At 42.9% G+C, this 17,619-nt stretch overlaps 1 protein-coding gene across 2 annotated transcripts in view; it reads right to left on the bottom strand.

Moving 5' to 3' along the window:
- Window positions 1-4,773: 4,773 nt before the first annotated feature.
- The window catches only part of LOC106565583 (SLIT-ROBO Rho GTPase-activating protein 3), a 123,478-nt gene continuing 110,632 nt past the window's right edge, over window positions 4,774-17,619 (bottom strand). For both annotated transcript variants that reach the window (XM_014132865.2, XM_014132866.2), the window contains exons 20-22: window positions 11,739-11,888; window positions 11,189-11,501; window positions 4,774-9,200 (exon numbers count right to left, since the gene is read on the bottom strand). In XM_014132865.2, the coding sequence (XP_013988340.1) occupies window positions 8,751-9,200; window positions 11,189-11,501; window positions 11,739-11,888 (913 nt within the window). In that variant the 3' untranslated portion in view covers window positions 4,774-8,750. The remainder of the gene's footprint in view (window positions 9,201-11,188; window positions 11,502-11,738; window positions 11,889-17,619) is intronic.

Here is a 17,619-nt window from a genome sequence, read left to right as displayed (position 1 = left end):
CCTCATTAAAATGCAAATCAATAACATTTCTGACATGCGTTTTTTCTGGATATTTTTGTTGTTATTCTGTCTCTCACTGTTCAAATAAACCTACCATTAAAATTATAGACTGATCCTTTTTTTGTCAGTGGGCAAACGTACAAAATCAGCAGGGGATCAAATACTTTTTTCCCCCACTGTATATAGCCTCTAAACATGGTTAAAAGTATAATTTTTACATCATGGATCAATGGTACTCATTGTGTGGACTGACACATATCAGTTTGCTACTAGCTCATTTTTCAGTCTGGTCGACACAGATCGATTTATTGTAAAAAAGAAACATAAATCTATTGAAAATGAAAATGAGGGGGAAGAGCTGGAGAACAACGTGAAAGCTATGAACGAACAACCACCGGAGAACCAAGAAAATCAGGAAGATGGCGGCGGCGAAATGCAGCTTGCTAATGTAGCTAACGTAACTAACGTGGCTCCGGTGGCTAAGAGAAGGATATGATTGATTCAAGAACACAGAAAGTTCCAAGAGAAATGGACAGACAAGTATTTTTTTGTATGCTGATTTCACAAACAAGGAAGCTATTTTAAAGCAAATTAAGGGACTGCAACTCTCAGACTCGACCATAACAAGATGCATAGAAGACATCGGTGAGGACATTGGTAAGCAACTGATTACTGACATATCCATGGCGCCTGGTTTAAGTAATGCACTTGACAAAAGCACTGATATAAGTGACATTGCCCAATTACCGTAATTTCCGGACTATTAAGCGCACCCACTGAATTTTTATTTTTTTTTATTTTGAACATAAATAAGCCGAACATGTCTATAAGCCGCAGGTGCCTACCGGTACATTGAAACAAATTAACTTTACACAGGCTTTAACGAAACACGGCTTGTAACAAAAATAAATAGGCTTTAACGAAGCACGGCTTGTAACAAAAATAAATAGGCTTTAACAAAACACAGCTTGTAACAAAAATAAATAGGCTTTAACGAAACACGGCTTGTAACAAAAATAAATAGGCTTTAACGAAGCACGGCTTGTAACAAAAATAAATAGGCTTTAACGAAACACGGCTTGTAACAAAAATAAATAGGCTTTAACGAAACACGGCTTGTAACAAAAAATACAAAATTAGCAGTAAACAGTAGCCTACCAAGAAAGTCATTGATCACTATCTTCCTCCTCCTGTGCACTGAAACCATCTCCTTCGGTGTCGGAGTTGAATAGCCTCTGAATTGCTTCATCCGATATTGGATCGTTTTCATTGTCGCTCTCGTCACTTTCATCCAGAGGCAAATCCCCCACTGAGCCCTCTTCAACACGCAGCAGTCCAGCCTTTCGAAACCCGTTGATGATAGTGGATTTTTTGACAATGCTCCACGCTGTCAGGATCCACTGGCAGACTTGACCATAAGTTGCTCTTCGCATGCGGCCCATTTTAGTGAAGGATTTCTCCCCACTTGTCATCCAAGCCTCCCACTGAACACGGAGCGCCACCTTAAATGCACGATTTACACTGATGTCGAGTGGTTGCAAATACTTTGTTGTACCCCCAGGAATCAGGGTGACAAAATGACTACCGTAATCAGAATGATGGGAAGTTTGAGAGCGCTCGATTTAATCTAAACAGTAAACCAAAAAGTTGTTTGACCTTAACCCGTTCGGCAATTTCATTGGTCTAATGAAAGCTTCATGCCGCCAAAAAACTGAACACATTACAGAACGTGTTTTTTTGGAGAAAAAAAATTGAAAGCGGGAAAAATCCATATATTAGCCGCGTCATTGTTTAAGCCGCGACGTTCAAAGCCTGGGAAAAAAGTTGCGGCTTATAGTCCAGAAATTACGGTATGTGTTTGGGTCCGCTTCCCTCAAAACGAGTCGTTCAGAGAGGAACTTTTATGTTTACTGCCCCTTCAGGGACAAACACGAGGAGAGGATATTCTGAAAGTCCTTGTTACATTTTTTGCTGATAATAATATTGACTGGTCTAATCTGGCATCTGTGGGCGCTGACAGCGCCCCAAACATGCGAGGGAAGGAAAAGGGACTCATAGGCCTGATGAGAAAGAGAGAGGATATTCCCAAATATCTTACGTTTCATTGTATCATTCATCAGGAAACTCAAAGACTGTGAATTACAGAATGTGATGCAGCAAGTCGTGCGCGTTGTGAACATTATTATTGTGAGGGCACTGAATCACCGGCAATTCTGCGAGTTGCTGGAGGAATACCAGACAGAATACGCCATCTTGATATTTCACAATGATGTGAGATGGCTGTCTCATGGCAGAGTTTTGGAAATATTTCTCTCTCTCCCTCAGGAGCCAGAGCTGGATGATCCACAGTGGATATTAAAGCTGGCTTTTTTAACTGACATCACCTGCCACCTGAACACGGTGAATCTCCAACTCCAAGGGAAAGCTAAAACTCCGGGCAAAATGCTGCGTGTGGTCACAGCATTTCAAAATAAAAACACCACACTGTTCATACCTGACAGAGAATTTGTTCATTTCCCAAAACTCAGAGCAGTCACCACATCCAACCCAGACATACTTCACCATTTTAGCTATGATGTATTTGTGCATGTGTTGGAAGAGTTGAAGTTGGAGTTTGAGTCAAGATTCAAGGATATCATGGAGTACAAGGAGTTTCATTGAGAACCCCTTTCATGTGCCAGTGTCATCTCTGACCCCAGTCATCACAGCCCTGTGTCCTGACAGTGCTGGAATAGGGAGTGAGATAATGGAGCTGCAGGCAAATGACACATTGCAAGATGAACTAAGATCAGCTGTTACCCATTTCTGGAGCCTTGTGTCAGACACAGAGTATCCACTTCTGAAGCAGTGTGTGCAAAAGCAGGTGTCCATATACTTTTGGTCATGTAGTGTATGACCATTTTAAGGTCATTTAAAAAATATATATATTATAATAAATAAAGTACTGCATTTGGCCTTTATTTCTATAGCCTATAGAAACACATTGAATAATATTCATAATGGCAAAAAAGACAGTCCAAAAATAAGTCATAAGGTTTTGAAGTGTGTGTCCTATATCTTGGAGATATAATATATATATATATTATATATATTTTTTTTTGTTCTTCTTTTACACATATTTAACCCCTTTTGGGGGGAGGCATAAAACTACCTCAATATTTACATACATTTTTTTTTAACCAGTATCGGTTACCTTCATACGAGTCCCATGACAAGTGTGGGAGTCGTAGAGCAAAACAAAAAACACCACCAAAATCTCCTCTTAACATATAGGATTAGGGTTAGGGTTAGGATGGTTTACTTTTTAGGCCAAACTGGTCGGACGCTACAGATGTTTTTGTGAGGAGATTTTGGGGATGTCTCATGGTCTGACAAACACCGATGTATCTCAGACACCTTCCACTGCAGTGCGGAAGGACGACATCGGCAGATGCGGTGGTTTGAGACGCAGCCCATGCAAAAATATATCTCCTGCTTAAATTGACAGACTTTGATGGGGATGTTTTTATTATGTTACTTAAATTGATGCACCGGTGTGTCAATAGACTCTAGGTTAACACTAAAAAAGAAGCATAAAGCTAAAGTCAATAACACGCCTTTAATGTGGGCAAGAATAGTGTTACTTCCTCAGTGCTCTAATATGTGAGCATCATTTAATGTGTGATAAGACTTGTTTATACATGCCGCTAACATGCGTCCTTTGTCCTGATCTTGTCCACATTCTGATTGTGCCTCAAATGTTGGGAAATATGTCTATACATGGTATACAAATGTGTCTGATATCCATCCACTGTGTCTGCATTGTGACCAGATTTCCTGATCTCTCCCTGTATGCAAATGATTTGACCGATTTTAAGACACATATTGATGCCATGAGTAAATGGTTCCACCTGTCAATGATTTTTAATAGGATAATGATGGTTTCACCATCCATATGTGTCTACACAATGTGTGCCTGACTACCTCCAAGAGGTGGTCAAGAAGATCACATCACAATCAGATCACAATGCATCTTTTAATCATATACACCTGTCTGAATATGTGGGCACAATCAGAATGTGGACAATATCAGGACAAAGCATGCATGTTTGAACCAGGTATAAACAGGGCTTTTGTCTTGTCTCTGATGATTAAAAGGCTCTGGGCTGGAACAAATTGAATTCTCCAATTCATGTGTGAATGGTTGGTTGTTGACTGATAAACCAGAGCTTGCCACTTACAGAATCCCAGGTTATTTCTACAGTCAACAGGAAATTATATTTTAGGCGTCACAATAATACACTAGAAATATTGCTGACCTAACTTTTATATTTATTTTATCACATAATAATCAACCTCAAAGGTCACATATTGTAAACTAATTGTGTAGCTCATGTCTGCACTGCACACTCAACCACACTCAGATCTCCTCTTTTGTGCCGTAGTTTCTCCATCATGTGGCCTCAGATGGAACTGCAGTCTCAGTCACATGAAGTTTGGGGCTTGATCTCCCTGTACAGAGGTGAGCTAGCTGGTCTATTTACACAGACACTGTAAGATAACCTGGTGTCTAAGATAGCTGAGCATCGATATGGTACAATGTCCAAAAATTGCAGAATTGGTTAGGTATTACCTGTCTATTAGCATACCAATACATAGAGATTCATGAACGTCTGCAGACACCAAGGTAATTGATCAACTAGGCTATTAGTCAAGGTATGGGCATGTGTATTTGCCAGTATAGTTCATTAATTTGTTTGACCTGATGGATAAAACAGTCAGAAAAGGTCAACATTAGAGGGAAACATTTGTTTTTATTTGGACATAAGGGTTCTCAACATCCATTACATCACAAGGGATTCAACCAATCAGACACTCATGAACAGACAGCATCACTAGACACGTGTTAAAGAGAGAGAGAGAGAGAGAGAGAGAGAGAGAGAAAAGAGGGTAAACAGTATGACATCAACTCACACTCACCACTATAGGCACTCAGCCACTCAGCCGGTCTCTGAATGCCACTTTGTAAGCGTTGTTATCTTATCCAACATACAAAAGACATTACCTATTTTTAGCATACATTCCAGAAATCGCATAGAGCTTAGAGAGGAAAGAGAGTGCACCAAGTGTCTTATAAACCGTGCAAGTAGAGGAGCTAGGATATATTGACAGACCGACCCACTGTTGCCTACAACAACGCAATGATGTGTTAGCTATGAAGGAGGATGATCAGTATAAGAGAGAAAACTGAAAAAAAATATGAAATTATTGTTGAGTGTACAGTAGTCTTCTTCATAAATCTATTACCCTTCCATGAATCACCTAGAGCATATTAGGTAATACATTCTACAAGTAAATACTACATTTCAGTCATTCTGTTAGTAGACATCTGAAAAGTAGCAATTCCTCTATAGCAATGTGTACAGTACATATTTACATCATTCTTGTTTTCACATATTCCTCAGAGGAAATGATGTGTGTGATGTAACACTGAAGGGGAAAATACCAAACATGACTGACAACATACCATATAGTTTAAAAAAGTAATTGAACAAGTTCATTAAAAAGTAATGATGTGCACAAAAGGCACTTTAAAAATACTCATTTAAGACAAAAAGGTATAAATAAACAAAATACACATTTTTAAAAATCATTTAAATGTGAACACAGTCTAGTAGTACATAAAGATGTTAATCTTACTTTTGCAAATAAACAGTTAAAGTCTGTGGTTTGCTTTATCTTTGAAAATATAGCTTATGTATGTTTGAGAAAAATGGACTTGAATGTACGCTTCAGTTTTACTGATGAGAAATGTGGTTAAGAAAAATGTTATGTAATTCTTGTAGGAAAAAAACATGATTTAGTTGTTGGTGACAGCTCCTCTCGACAGAGAGCACCCTCTTAGTTTAATTTTCTTATTAAACCGTATGACTTTATTTATTTTTAATAAAATACACAGAATGAATTGAAATGCATTTGTTTTCATCATCTAATTATTTGCCCATTATTCTCCTGTTGGAAAGGTCTGTCCATCTGAGTTCACCCATACCAGACCATTATCCACAGGGTACTTGTACTTGAAGCAATACCATATATGACCAGCAGAAGGTGGAAGTGTATAACTTCGGTTGCTTTCCATGTCTCTGTGTGCCCAGCATGTAGGCTAGAATCTAACCAGCAGGGGACAGTGTAATGGACAAAGGAGGGCAGGGTTGACAAACAACAGACAGGGATGACATGTTTTTTTCAAATGAAACTATGTATCTCATAGTAAACTGTGTATGAAATCAAGATCTGTACACTTTACAACAGTGACTGAATGATGTCGATATGATTGATAATGGAATCACAGCCTGAGATTCATGCTGCTAAATCAGATTTTTTTAATCTACCTTAGCTGACAATTCAATTCCATTGCCCACACAATACTGCTACATGTTAGTGACAACAGGTATTCTCATATTCCAAAAAGGTAATAGGATATAGTAGCCCACCTCTCGAAAGCATAATGACTACGCTATAAGTCAATTGTGTGTTTTACAGAGGAAAGACACCGCAAACAGCCATTGTTGAATTGTCATATTGTATGAGTCGAATGGTACAGCATAAAGCATGCAGAGCAGGGCATGTCGTATACAAGGCAGTCCAACCACACAACTGTATGACTGAGCAGAGTGGCAGGAGCGGGCTTGGGCCAGCACAGGATATAATTCAACATGGCAGCTACAGTATAGGCCAGTACGTGCTTACATTTCCTTGTTGAAGGACTGAAAACAAGAAGTGGAATGAGATACTGGGGCATGACAGTGAGGATGTTATACCCAAGGGGAGAAAAGGTAAGGAAGATAAGACCACTGTGCTGCTGTTATTATTTCACCACATTTCCCGCTAACTGCTCAAGCAACTCTGGAGTTGTCTAGGTAAGGTATCACATTTTAGATTAAAAGGAATATTGTAACAGTACTTTCCAGCATATTTTACATGTTAAAAGCATGACATAAATCAGACTCGAACAGGCAAGAGGTTGCTTTAAAGATGGCAAAGTGTACAGTATGAAATCTGATTTGGGCGGCCGGTAGCCTAGCGGTTAAGAGCGTCGGGCCAGTAACCGAAAGGTCACTGGATCAAATTCCAAGCCGACTAGGTGAAAAATATGTTGATGTGCCCTTGAGCAAGGCACTTAACCCTAATTGCTCCTGTAAGATGCTCTGGATAAGAAAGTCTGCTAAAATGTGAATGTAAAAATGTGTGTCTAAAGAGCTTTCATGGGCACAAAGTTGTATGGGTATTTGGGTCAGATGGGCAGAGTTCCTATTTTGTATGGGTATCTCCACCATCCATGCCACACAGGGCTTACAGGGGAAGCCTGTTGGACTGTAGTGGATGGAGGCTGACAGATTTGGACTGAGTCAGTGAGCTCTCATCCAACTTAGAGAAGTGTTAGGCTCAGTACAAATAGTGCTCAGGACCGGCCACTAGAACACCCAACATCAGCTTGGTAACCAAAATCAGTCAGTCTGGTTGTGGACTGACTTCACACAGGTTACCGTGTAGACTTCTAGAGCTGTTGGAACAATGAGGGAATATGGGGTAAGGGGCCATGGTCAACAGTATTCTCACAGTATTACAAAATAAAAGTGGGTTTAAACCTTACTGTGGCAAAAAATTGTATAATGCACTCCTTTTACTGTCTTAAATATGAATAATAGAGAGAACATCAGGATCCATTTGAGTGCAAATGGAATTTTAACTCATAAATACAATGTGTGGTATGATGTTGACATCCCCATGACCACATATTCTTAACACAACCATCAGTGCTGTGTTTAGTATGTGTGTTCAAGCAGAAAATTATGAAAACAACACAAAGGAAGCAGAACCTTTCGATGTGTTGTCTTTGTTTGGGGGTTGACACTTTTGTTTGTTTGTTTTTTGACAATGCCATTCACATCTCCTTGCTTGTTCCGTCTGGGCCTGTACAAAATGTATACCATTTCAAAAAAATTAAAATACATAAACTATATACAAATTCAACTACATGTTTACCACAGGTTAGGTTTCTTACATTGAATTGGTATATTGGTTCAGTTTCTGCATCTCATATACGTATACAATGTTGCTATGGTGTTACTTTGTTGAACATCCCTTATACTACAGTACAAACAAAAAGGCATAACAACTTCAAGTAAGTCTCTATTTACAGCCAAAAGGCCGGTGACCATCTTGGTTACAGTCTCTTAGACACAGGCTGGTAGACAGTGTCCAATCCAGAGAGAAAGGGATGAGACACCTTACTGGTGAGTGTCCAATCCACCAGCAAGGGATGAGACATCATCTGGACAACCAGTGCAGGATGAAAACCAATCCCAAAATCCCACAAGTACTTCTTCACGTTTTGCAGTCAATGAATCACTAAAAAGCCGGACCTGGCCACATACTTCTAATTTTGAGGTAAAAAACGAAAAATAAAAAAATAAGTTTTACTTAGAGGTGATTTTATTCATTATTTTCACGTCTGGTTTTAAATCAAGCTTCAGAGAGAGTTGTGTTGATAGGCAAAGCCCTACAGCTTCTCTGCCTGCCATCACCATGGCAACTCAGGCTCACTCCAGGAGCTTCCTGAATTCAAGAAATAAAGTCAAACTCAAAATGAGGAAGGAAAAATCCCAAACTGTTCTCAGACAACACATCGACAACGCATCATCCCATTCCTATCGGCTTTCCTCTGTGTCAAACAGTTGCAACATGACAACCCTAATTCTCCCTCAGAGCTACATGGTGCCAGACTTGTCCCCGGCTGCGTTAGCTGCATTGGCTGCAGAGCTAGCCGTGGCAGTGCTGTTGGGGAAGATCTTCTCGGTGGGCGTGACAGCAGGGCTTCCCACCCCAGAGGAACTGGAGCTGGAGGAGCGGTGCCCGGTGGGGGGTGGGCGGACAGGCCTCATGGGCGGGGGGCGCAGCTGGGCTCCGGCCAGACGGGCTGACAGGGTGGGCTTAAAGGTGCTCATCATCTCAGAGGTGGAACTGCTGCTGCGGCGCATGGCGGCGTCTGGGTCGCGGATCATGATGGTGTGGAGGGGGCTGCCCGGCTCTGAGTTCACAGGGTTCTTTATGGTGGTGTCCAGGGTGTCCAGCACCACATCTGGTGCCTGCTTGGCCGTGTTCTGGCGCTCTAGTTCACGCAGCTCATGTAGGGCCGTGGTCATGGTCTTCTCTATGTCCTGACATACACAAAACACACAGAAAACGTGAAAGGAGATCATTCTTGTGATTTTTTTAATAAAGCATAGCCAGTCCAGAAGGGAAACTCGAGTGAGGTGGCATCAGCTGATTGCATTAGCAGATATTGCACTAACTGGATGAATTTCATTTAATTACACGCGGTCTATTTAAGTCGACCAGTTCTACACATGCTTCGTCAATACCAGATGTCACACGCTCGCATGCGTTGGTGTTTCTTGCTGAATTTCTGCTGTAACTAGCTGTTACTCCCTATGCTTGTTGTTTCTGATATCCCTCCACCAACTCAGCATCTACCTGCATGGATTGTGTGTTTCCGCCTTTGGGGTATTTGATATAGAATATCGTGCTCACTGCCTGTAGTTATATTATCATCTTCATATGATGCTTCGCTTTGGCAGCGAGCTACCCTGAAGGAACAGAGCCCTAACGCCAAGACATGCATTGTTATCTTTTCGAATAAATGGTCAAACGTACATGTGGTGTTTTCTTTCTGAATTCTGTTCCATTCCCCTGTGATGTACAGTACCAGTCAAAAGTTTGGAAACACCTACTCGTTCAAGGGTTTTTCTTAATTTTGACTATTTTCTACATTGTAGAATAATAGTGAAGACATGAAAACTATGAAATAACACATATAGACTCATGTAGTAACAAAGAAAGTGTTAAACAAATCAAAATATATTTTTGATTCTTCAAAGTAGCCATGCTTTGCCTTGATGACAGCTTTGCACACTCTTGGCCTTCTCTCAACCAGCTTCACCTGGAATGTTTTTCCAACAGTATTGAAGGAGTTCCCACATATGCTGAGCACTTGTTGGATGCTTTTCCTTCACTCTGTGGTTCAACTAAACCCAAACCATCTCAATTGTGTTGAGGTCGGGTGATTGTGGAGGCCAGGTCATCTGATGCAGCACTCCATCACTCTCCTTCTTGGTCAAATAGCCCTTACACAGCCTGGAGGTGTATTTTGGGTCATTGTATGGTTGAAAATAGCATTTATTTGGGCTGCAGCATAGGTAACTCTGGGTCTTCCTTTCCTGTGGCGGTCCTCATGAGAGCCAGTTTCATCATAACACTTGATGGTTTTTGCGACTGCACTTGAAGAAACTTTCAAAGATCTTGAAATCTGCAGACTGTCTCTGACATTTACACTAAGTCAGGGCTGCTTCACCCAGACACACACACACACACACACAGACAGTACAGCAGGACATCACATCTCGCTCTGTTCTTCCAAACACCAGCGGCTCTCTAACTAGCCTCTCTAGTAGCCTCTCTCTGTTCCCTCTCCTCACACAGTACAGCCCAACAGCACCAAATGAAGAAAATAATATCCCCCTTTTAATGGCTGCACACTCATTACCACTGTCACAATCACACACACACACACACACTCTCTCTCAAAATCCCCCACACAATCCATCTGTCTGAATAACAGATGAATTGATCAGTGGAGAATAATTAATGATCAAAGACTGGGTTTAGTCAGGCCCTGACAGTGCAGGGTCATCAACATGGGCTCAGTCTGAAATAGGGCTCTGATAGGAGACCACTATCATTAGCTGCACTGATCATAGCTCTGCCATTTCTAAAGCTGCCTCTGTGGCTCTATTCATTTTCCATGTATCCAGCGCTGGGCTTGTGCTGCCGATATGAAGGATCATTAGTACTCTGTGTAATTTACTTCATTTCACCATCGCCATGAAAAGCATTTCGCTATGGTCTCTAGGGAATTAATATTCTCTGATTGACTCTGCTGTCTGATATTTCGGGAAGGTATGACAAATAGCTATCGTTTTCGTAGGCCACACAAAGTATCACTTGCGCACCACTATTGATTCCATTCCATATTGTCTGAGTTCTATGACTGATAAGGCTACAGGACATGGGGAAAAGAGGTTATGCAGTTATATTGGGCCGAGGTAATACTTTAGAACCTGGGGCTGATAGGAAATAAGGTCCATACCTCTGCCAGTGTCTCAGCCCCCAGTGACTTGTGGTCCCCCAGGCTACTGTGGCGTGTGGCCCCTGCTACGGGCCTCAGGGGGTGGCCCTCAGGGTAGGCTTTCCTGTCAGCGTAGTTGATGCTGCCCGCGCTGCCAAATGTTCCCAGGCGCCTCTTCTCTGGGCTTTCCATGCGGCTCCTGCTAACTGCCACTTTGTGGGGGCTGCTGGGACAGGCTGCGGCCCGCGGGGGTGTGTCAGTGCCCCGAGAAGGGCTGTGGGTCTCTCCACTGTGGCGTCGAGGGGTGGCGGCCCCGTCAGAAGGTAGCCGCACCCTGAGGAGAGAGATGACATCACAGTCACACAGAGTAGGATTAGGTTGGCCCTTGACACTGATCTACAGTCAGTTTGAAACATTGAATATTTACTCCATAAATGGTTAAGATTAGCATTTGGAGAGGTTAAACTGATCTTACATTTGTGCATATAAGCAACCCAGAGTGAGTTAAACATTGAGACTAGAAAGAGAAGGGCTACATTTCAATATGTAGTCCTTGTCAGTCGTTACCCACCTCCCCATGACTCCTCCAAAGTTGGAGTCGGGGGATTGTTCACACGGTGATGGGACGTCGTTTTTGAATGAGGCCTTGTCATCCAGCAGTGGTCCACTGCTCGCCTCGCTGTCCGCCTTCTGACTGAGATTATCCGAGAATGCATCATCCCTGCGAGGAGAGCGAGAGAATGAACATTATTCTTACAGTTGGTAGAGATCTCATTTGGACTGCTGTTTATTCAAACTAATTGGTCCATATTTACACAGGGCTCTGGTTTTCAATCTGCAGTCAGTTTATCTGTTCCAGACAGCTCTGGAGCCCCTCCTTTTGAACATTGATCATTCCAATGTATTCCTCCTAACACAAAAAGTAGCAATATGAGACTCTGGCCTTACTGCCCACTCAACATCCAAATGGATTCATTAAACAGACACCAGCAATGATTAGTCATTTCACATTTACATTTTAGTCATTTAGCAGATGCTCTTATCCAGAGCGACTTACAATTAGTGCATTCATCTTAAGATAGCTAGGTGAAACAACAACACATAAGAATCGTATAAAGGTAATTTTCCATCAGAAAAGTCAGTGCTAGTAGGAAAAGACAATGGCCTTTCTTTTTATTATTGTCAGCATTATTATTATTTGGGAGGGGGGCGTCGGGGACGCCACAAGAGTTATTTAACCAGGACAGAAAAGGGTGATTGAAAGGGTGATTGAAAGATTGAAACTGAGGTCCACACTCCAGTCCAGTTAGTGGTGGTAATGCACCTTAAAGTTGGTTGCCAACTGTCATGTAAAGTCCAAAGAAGAAGAAGCATGAAGGAGGAGAGATTACTAGAAACAAACTCGTTTTACACTTTTATCTGTGGATTAATTGTTGGAGTAGAGGACCTTGTGCATTTCAGGTAAAATAACAACCCAATGTTAATATCCCAGGACAAATTAGCTAGCAACAGCAAGCTAGTTAACTAAAGTGCCATAAATCTTTAATGCTTTTCCACCAGACCCTAAATTAATATAGTTGGTTCAGAGTTCGTTTTGATTTTTCAACCTGCGTGTCCTTATCGCATCTGGTGTAGGTGGACAAAATCAACAAGCACGAGATTGCGCGCTCGCTCTGGTCAGCATGTAAGGTATGCAATGACTAACATGACAAGAGGAACTGATGATGCACTACCCAATTTGGAAATTGCATCTTCTACATTCTGCTATTACAACTTTCAATAGTAAGCTTACAGCCGGACTGAGTTCATAAATATATATTTTTAAAGACCCCCCCCTTGCCGAACACCCCACAGTTTGGGAACCACTGGTCTAGATGGGAGATGACAAGTGCCTAGATTATGAGCCTGCAGCTGCGAGTCACTGCTTTAATGTTTGCAAAGAACGACAGGGTGATGTCCAGGGTCATGCCAAGGTCCTTTGCACTCTGGAAGGGGGACACCATGGAGTTGTCAACTGTGATGGAGAGGTCTTGGAGTGGACAGGCCTTCCCCGGGAGAAAGAGCAGTTCTGTTTTGTCGAGGCTGTACTTGAGGTGGTGTGCCGACATCCAAGCTGAGATGTTTGCCAGGCACGCAGAGATGCGTGTCGCCACCTGGGTGTCAGAAGAGGGGAAGGAGAAGAGTAGTTGAGTGTCATCCACATAGCAATGATAGGAAGGCCATGTGAGGATATGACAGAGCAGAGACTTGGTGTACAGAGAAAAGAGGAGAGGGCCTAGAACCGAGCCCTGGGGGTAGTGCTGAGTGATTAGTGCTTTTTGAGGTCATTTCGGGTTAGATTATTACAAAAGAATCATGGTTTTCGATTTCGGTTTCAATATATTTATTTATTTACTTTATCCAAGATGCCATAGCAGTCAGATGCCATAGCAGTCAGACGTCCTTTGTCCTCGTCTTGTCATGTCCCGTGTGTGTATATATATATATAAAAAAAAAAATTCTTCGCATATCTTTTATATATTTTTTCTAAAAACTCAACTTCTAAACACTCTCCTGCAACCCGCCTCACCAATTTAAAAAAAGTATTATTTACCTAAAATCTGAAATCCACAACAGAAGCTAGCCAGAAGTTAGCCAGGAGTTAGCCAGTTCACTAGCTAACGTTAGAACTCAAATAACCACGGTTGGCGGTCATCAGCTATCCCTTAGCTCGAAAAGCTATCGCCAGTTTTGTACAACGTGACTCAGACCAGAGCATACCAGACCTATTTTCTCTCCATATCCCCGGATTTCTACCACAAGCTTTGGACATTTACACCTGGATCTTGCAGCTAGCTAGCTGCTATCCGAGTGACTATTGGCTAACGCCGGTCTCGGAGCTAACATCAATTATTCCGGAGCTAGCCAGCTGAAGAGTTCCATCAGCCACTCCTGGGCTACAATCACCTATCCGGACCCATTTTACTGCCGATGCGGAGCCCCATCGGGCGTTCAGTACTGGACTACCGACGTTATCTGCCAGAGGGAGTTATCCAACTGGCCCCTCCATCGCGACGTAACCTGAACGCCGATCTGCGGCCAGCTAATCGTTAGCTGTCTTAGCAGCTGCTATCTGAATAGGTCTATCGGCCAATTTTCTTGGGCCACTATAACTATAACTATTTTTAACAATTGGATTGGTCCCCTCCACCACACGGAACCCCACTAATCTACCGACGGAAACGCACGAGGTGACTAAAAACAGACCCTCTTCTGCCAACTTGCTACCCATGGCCCGGCTAGCTGTCTGAATCGCCGTGACCGCAACCGACCTCACTACTCACAGGACCCTTTTGATCACTTGGCTAAGCATGCCTCTCCTTAATGTCAATATGCCTTGTCCATTGCAGTTCTGGTTAGTGTTTATTGGCTTATTTCACTGTAGAGCCTCTAGCCCAGGTCATTATACCTCATCCAACCTCTCAGTTCCACCACCCACACATGCGACGACATCACCTGGTTTCAATGATGTTTCTAGAGACAATATCTCTCTCATTATCACTCAATGCCTAGGTTTACCTCCACTGTATTCACATCCTACCATACCTTTGTCTGTACATTATACCTTGAAGCTATTTTATCGCTCCCAGAAACCTGCTCCTTTTACTCTCTGTTCCGGACGTCCTAGACGACCAATTCTAATAGCTTTTAGCCGTACCCTTATCCTACTCCTCCTCTGTTCATCTGGCGATGTAGAGGTGAATCCAGGCCCTGCAGTGCCTAGCTCTACTCCTATTCCCCAGGCGCTCTCTTTTGATGACTTCTGTAACCGTAATAGCCTTGGTTTCATGTATGTTAACATTAGAAGCCTCCTCCCTAAGTTTGTTTTATTCACTGCTTTAGCACACTCTGCCAACCCGGATGTCCTAGCCTTGTCCGAATCCTGGCTTAGGAAGACCACCAAAAACTCTGAAATCTCCATCCCTAACTACAACATTTTCAGACAAGATAGAATGGCCAAAGGGGGCGGTGTTGCAATCTACTGCAGAGATAGCCTGCAGAGTTCTGTCCTACTATCCAGGTCTCTACCCAAACAATTTGAATTTCTACTTTTAAAAATCCACCTCTCTAAAAACAAGTCTCTCACCGTTGCCGCCTGCTATAGACCACCCTCTGCCCCCAGCTGTGCTCTGGACACCATATGTGAACTGATTGCCCCCCATCTATCTTCAGAGCTCGTGCTGCTAGGTGACCTAAACTGGGACATGCTTAACACCCCAGCCATCCTACAATCTAAGCTTGATGCCCTCAATCTCACACAAATTATCTATGAAACTACCAGGTACCACCCCAAAGCCGTAAACACGGGCACCCTCATAGATATCATCCTAACCAACTTGCCCTCTAAATACACCTCTGCTGTTTTCAACCAAGATCTCAGCGATCACTGCCTCATTGCCTGCATCCGTAATGGGTCAGCGGTCAAACGACCTTCACTCATCACTGTCAAACGCTCCCTGAAACACTTCAGCGAGCAGGCCTTTCTAATCGACCTGGTCCGGGTATCCTGGAAGGATATTGACCTCATCCCTTCAGTAGAGGATGCCTGGTTATTTTTTTTAAATGCCTTCCTCACCATCTTAAATAAGCATGCACCATTCAAGAAATGTAGAACCAGGAACAGATATAGCCCTTGGTTCTCTCCAGACCTGACTGCCCTTAACCAACACAAAAATATCATGTGGCGTTCTGCATTAGCATCAAACAGCCCCCGTGATATGCAACTTTTCAGGGAAGTTAGAAACCAATATACACAGGCAGTTAGAAAAACCAAGGCTAGCTTTTTCAAGCAGAATTTTACTTCCTGCAACACAAACTCAAAAAAGTTCTGGGACACTGTAAAGTCCTTGGAGAATAAGAGCACCTCCTCCCAACTGCCCACTGCACTGAGGATAGGAAACTCTGTCACCACCGATAAATCCACTATAATTGAGAATTTCAATAAGCATTTTTCTACGGCTGGCCATGCTTTCCACCTGGCTACCCCTACTCCAGGCAACAGCACTGCACCCCCCCACAGCAACTCGTGCAAGCCTTCCCCATTTCTCCTTCTCCCAAATCCAGTCAGCTGATGTTCTGAAAGAGCTGCAAAATCTGGACCCCTACAAATCAGCAGGGCTAGACAATCTGGACCCTTTCTTTCTAAAATGATCTGCCGAAATTGTTGCAACCCCTATTACTAGCCTGTTCAACCTCTCTTTCGTGTAGTCTGAGATTCCCAAAGATTGGAAAGCAGCTGCGGTCATCCCACTCTTCAAAGGGGGGGACACTCTTGACCCAAACCGCTACAGACCTATATCTATCCTACCCTGCCTTTCTAAAGTCTTCAAAAGCCAAGTCAACAAACAGATTACCGACCATTTCGAATCCCACTGCACCTTCTCCGCTATGCAATCTGGTTTCAGAGCTGGTCATGGGTGCACCTCAGCCACGCTCAAGGTCCTAAACGATATCTTAACCGCCATCGATAAGAAACAATACTGTGCAGCCGTATTCATTGACCTGGCCAAGGCTTTCGACTCTGTCAGTCACCACATCCTCATCGGCAGACTCAATAGCCTTGGTTTCTCAAATGATTGCCTCGCCTGGTTCACCAACTACTTCTCTGATAGAGTCCTGTGTGTCAAATCGGAGGGCCTGTTGTCCGGGCCTCTGGCAGTCTCTATGGGGGTGCCACAGGGTTCAATTCTTGGGCCGACTCTTTTCTCTGTACACATCAATGATGTCGCTCTTGCTGCTGGTGAGTCTCTGATCCACCTCTACGCAGACGACACCATTCTGTATCCTTCTGGCTCTTCTTTAGCCACTGTGTTAACTACCCTCCAGATGAGCTTCAATGCCATACAACTCTCCTTCTGTGGCCTCCAACTGCTCTTAAATACAAGTAAAACTAAATGCATGCTCTTCAACCGATCGCTTCCTGCACCTGCCCGCCCGTCCAGCATCACTACTCTGGACGGTTCAGACTTAGAATATTTACATTTTAGTCATTTAGCAGACGCTCTTATCCAGAGCGACTTACAGTAGTGAATGCATACATTTCATAATTTTTTGGGGATCGTACTGGCCCCCGTGGGAATCGAACCCTGGTTAGACTGTAAACTGTAAACTCTCCTTCCAGACTCACTTCAAACATCTCCAATCCAAAGTTAAATCTAGAATTGGCTTCCTATTTCGCAAACAAAGCATCTTTCACTCATGCTGCCAAATATACCCTTGTAAAACTGACCATCCTACCGATCCTCGACTTCGGCGATGTCATTTAAAAAATAGCCTCCAATACCCTACTCAATAAATTGGATGCAGTATATCACAGTGCCATCCGTTTTGTCACCAATGCCCCATATACTACCCACCACTGCGACCTGTACACTCTCGTTGGCTGGCCCTCGCTTCATACTCGTTGCCAAACC

The sequence above is a fragment of the Salmo salar genome, chromosome ssa12, assembly GCF_905237065.1.
Source record: "Salmo salar chromosome ssa12, Ssal_v3.1, whole genome shotgun sequence".
Taxonomy (NCBI): Eukaryota; Metazoa; Chordata; class Actinopteri; order Salmoniformes; family Salmonidae; genus Salmo; species Salmo salar.
Note: the sequence above shows the minus strand (reverse complement) of the source record. Positions and strands in the feature narration are given on the sequence as shown.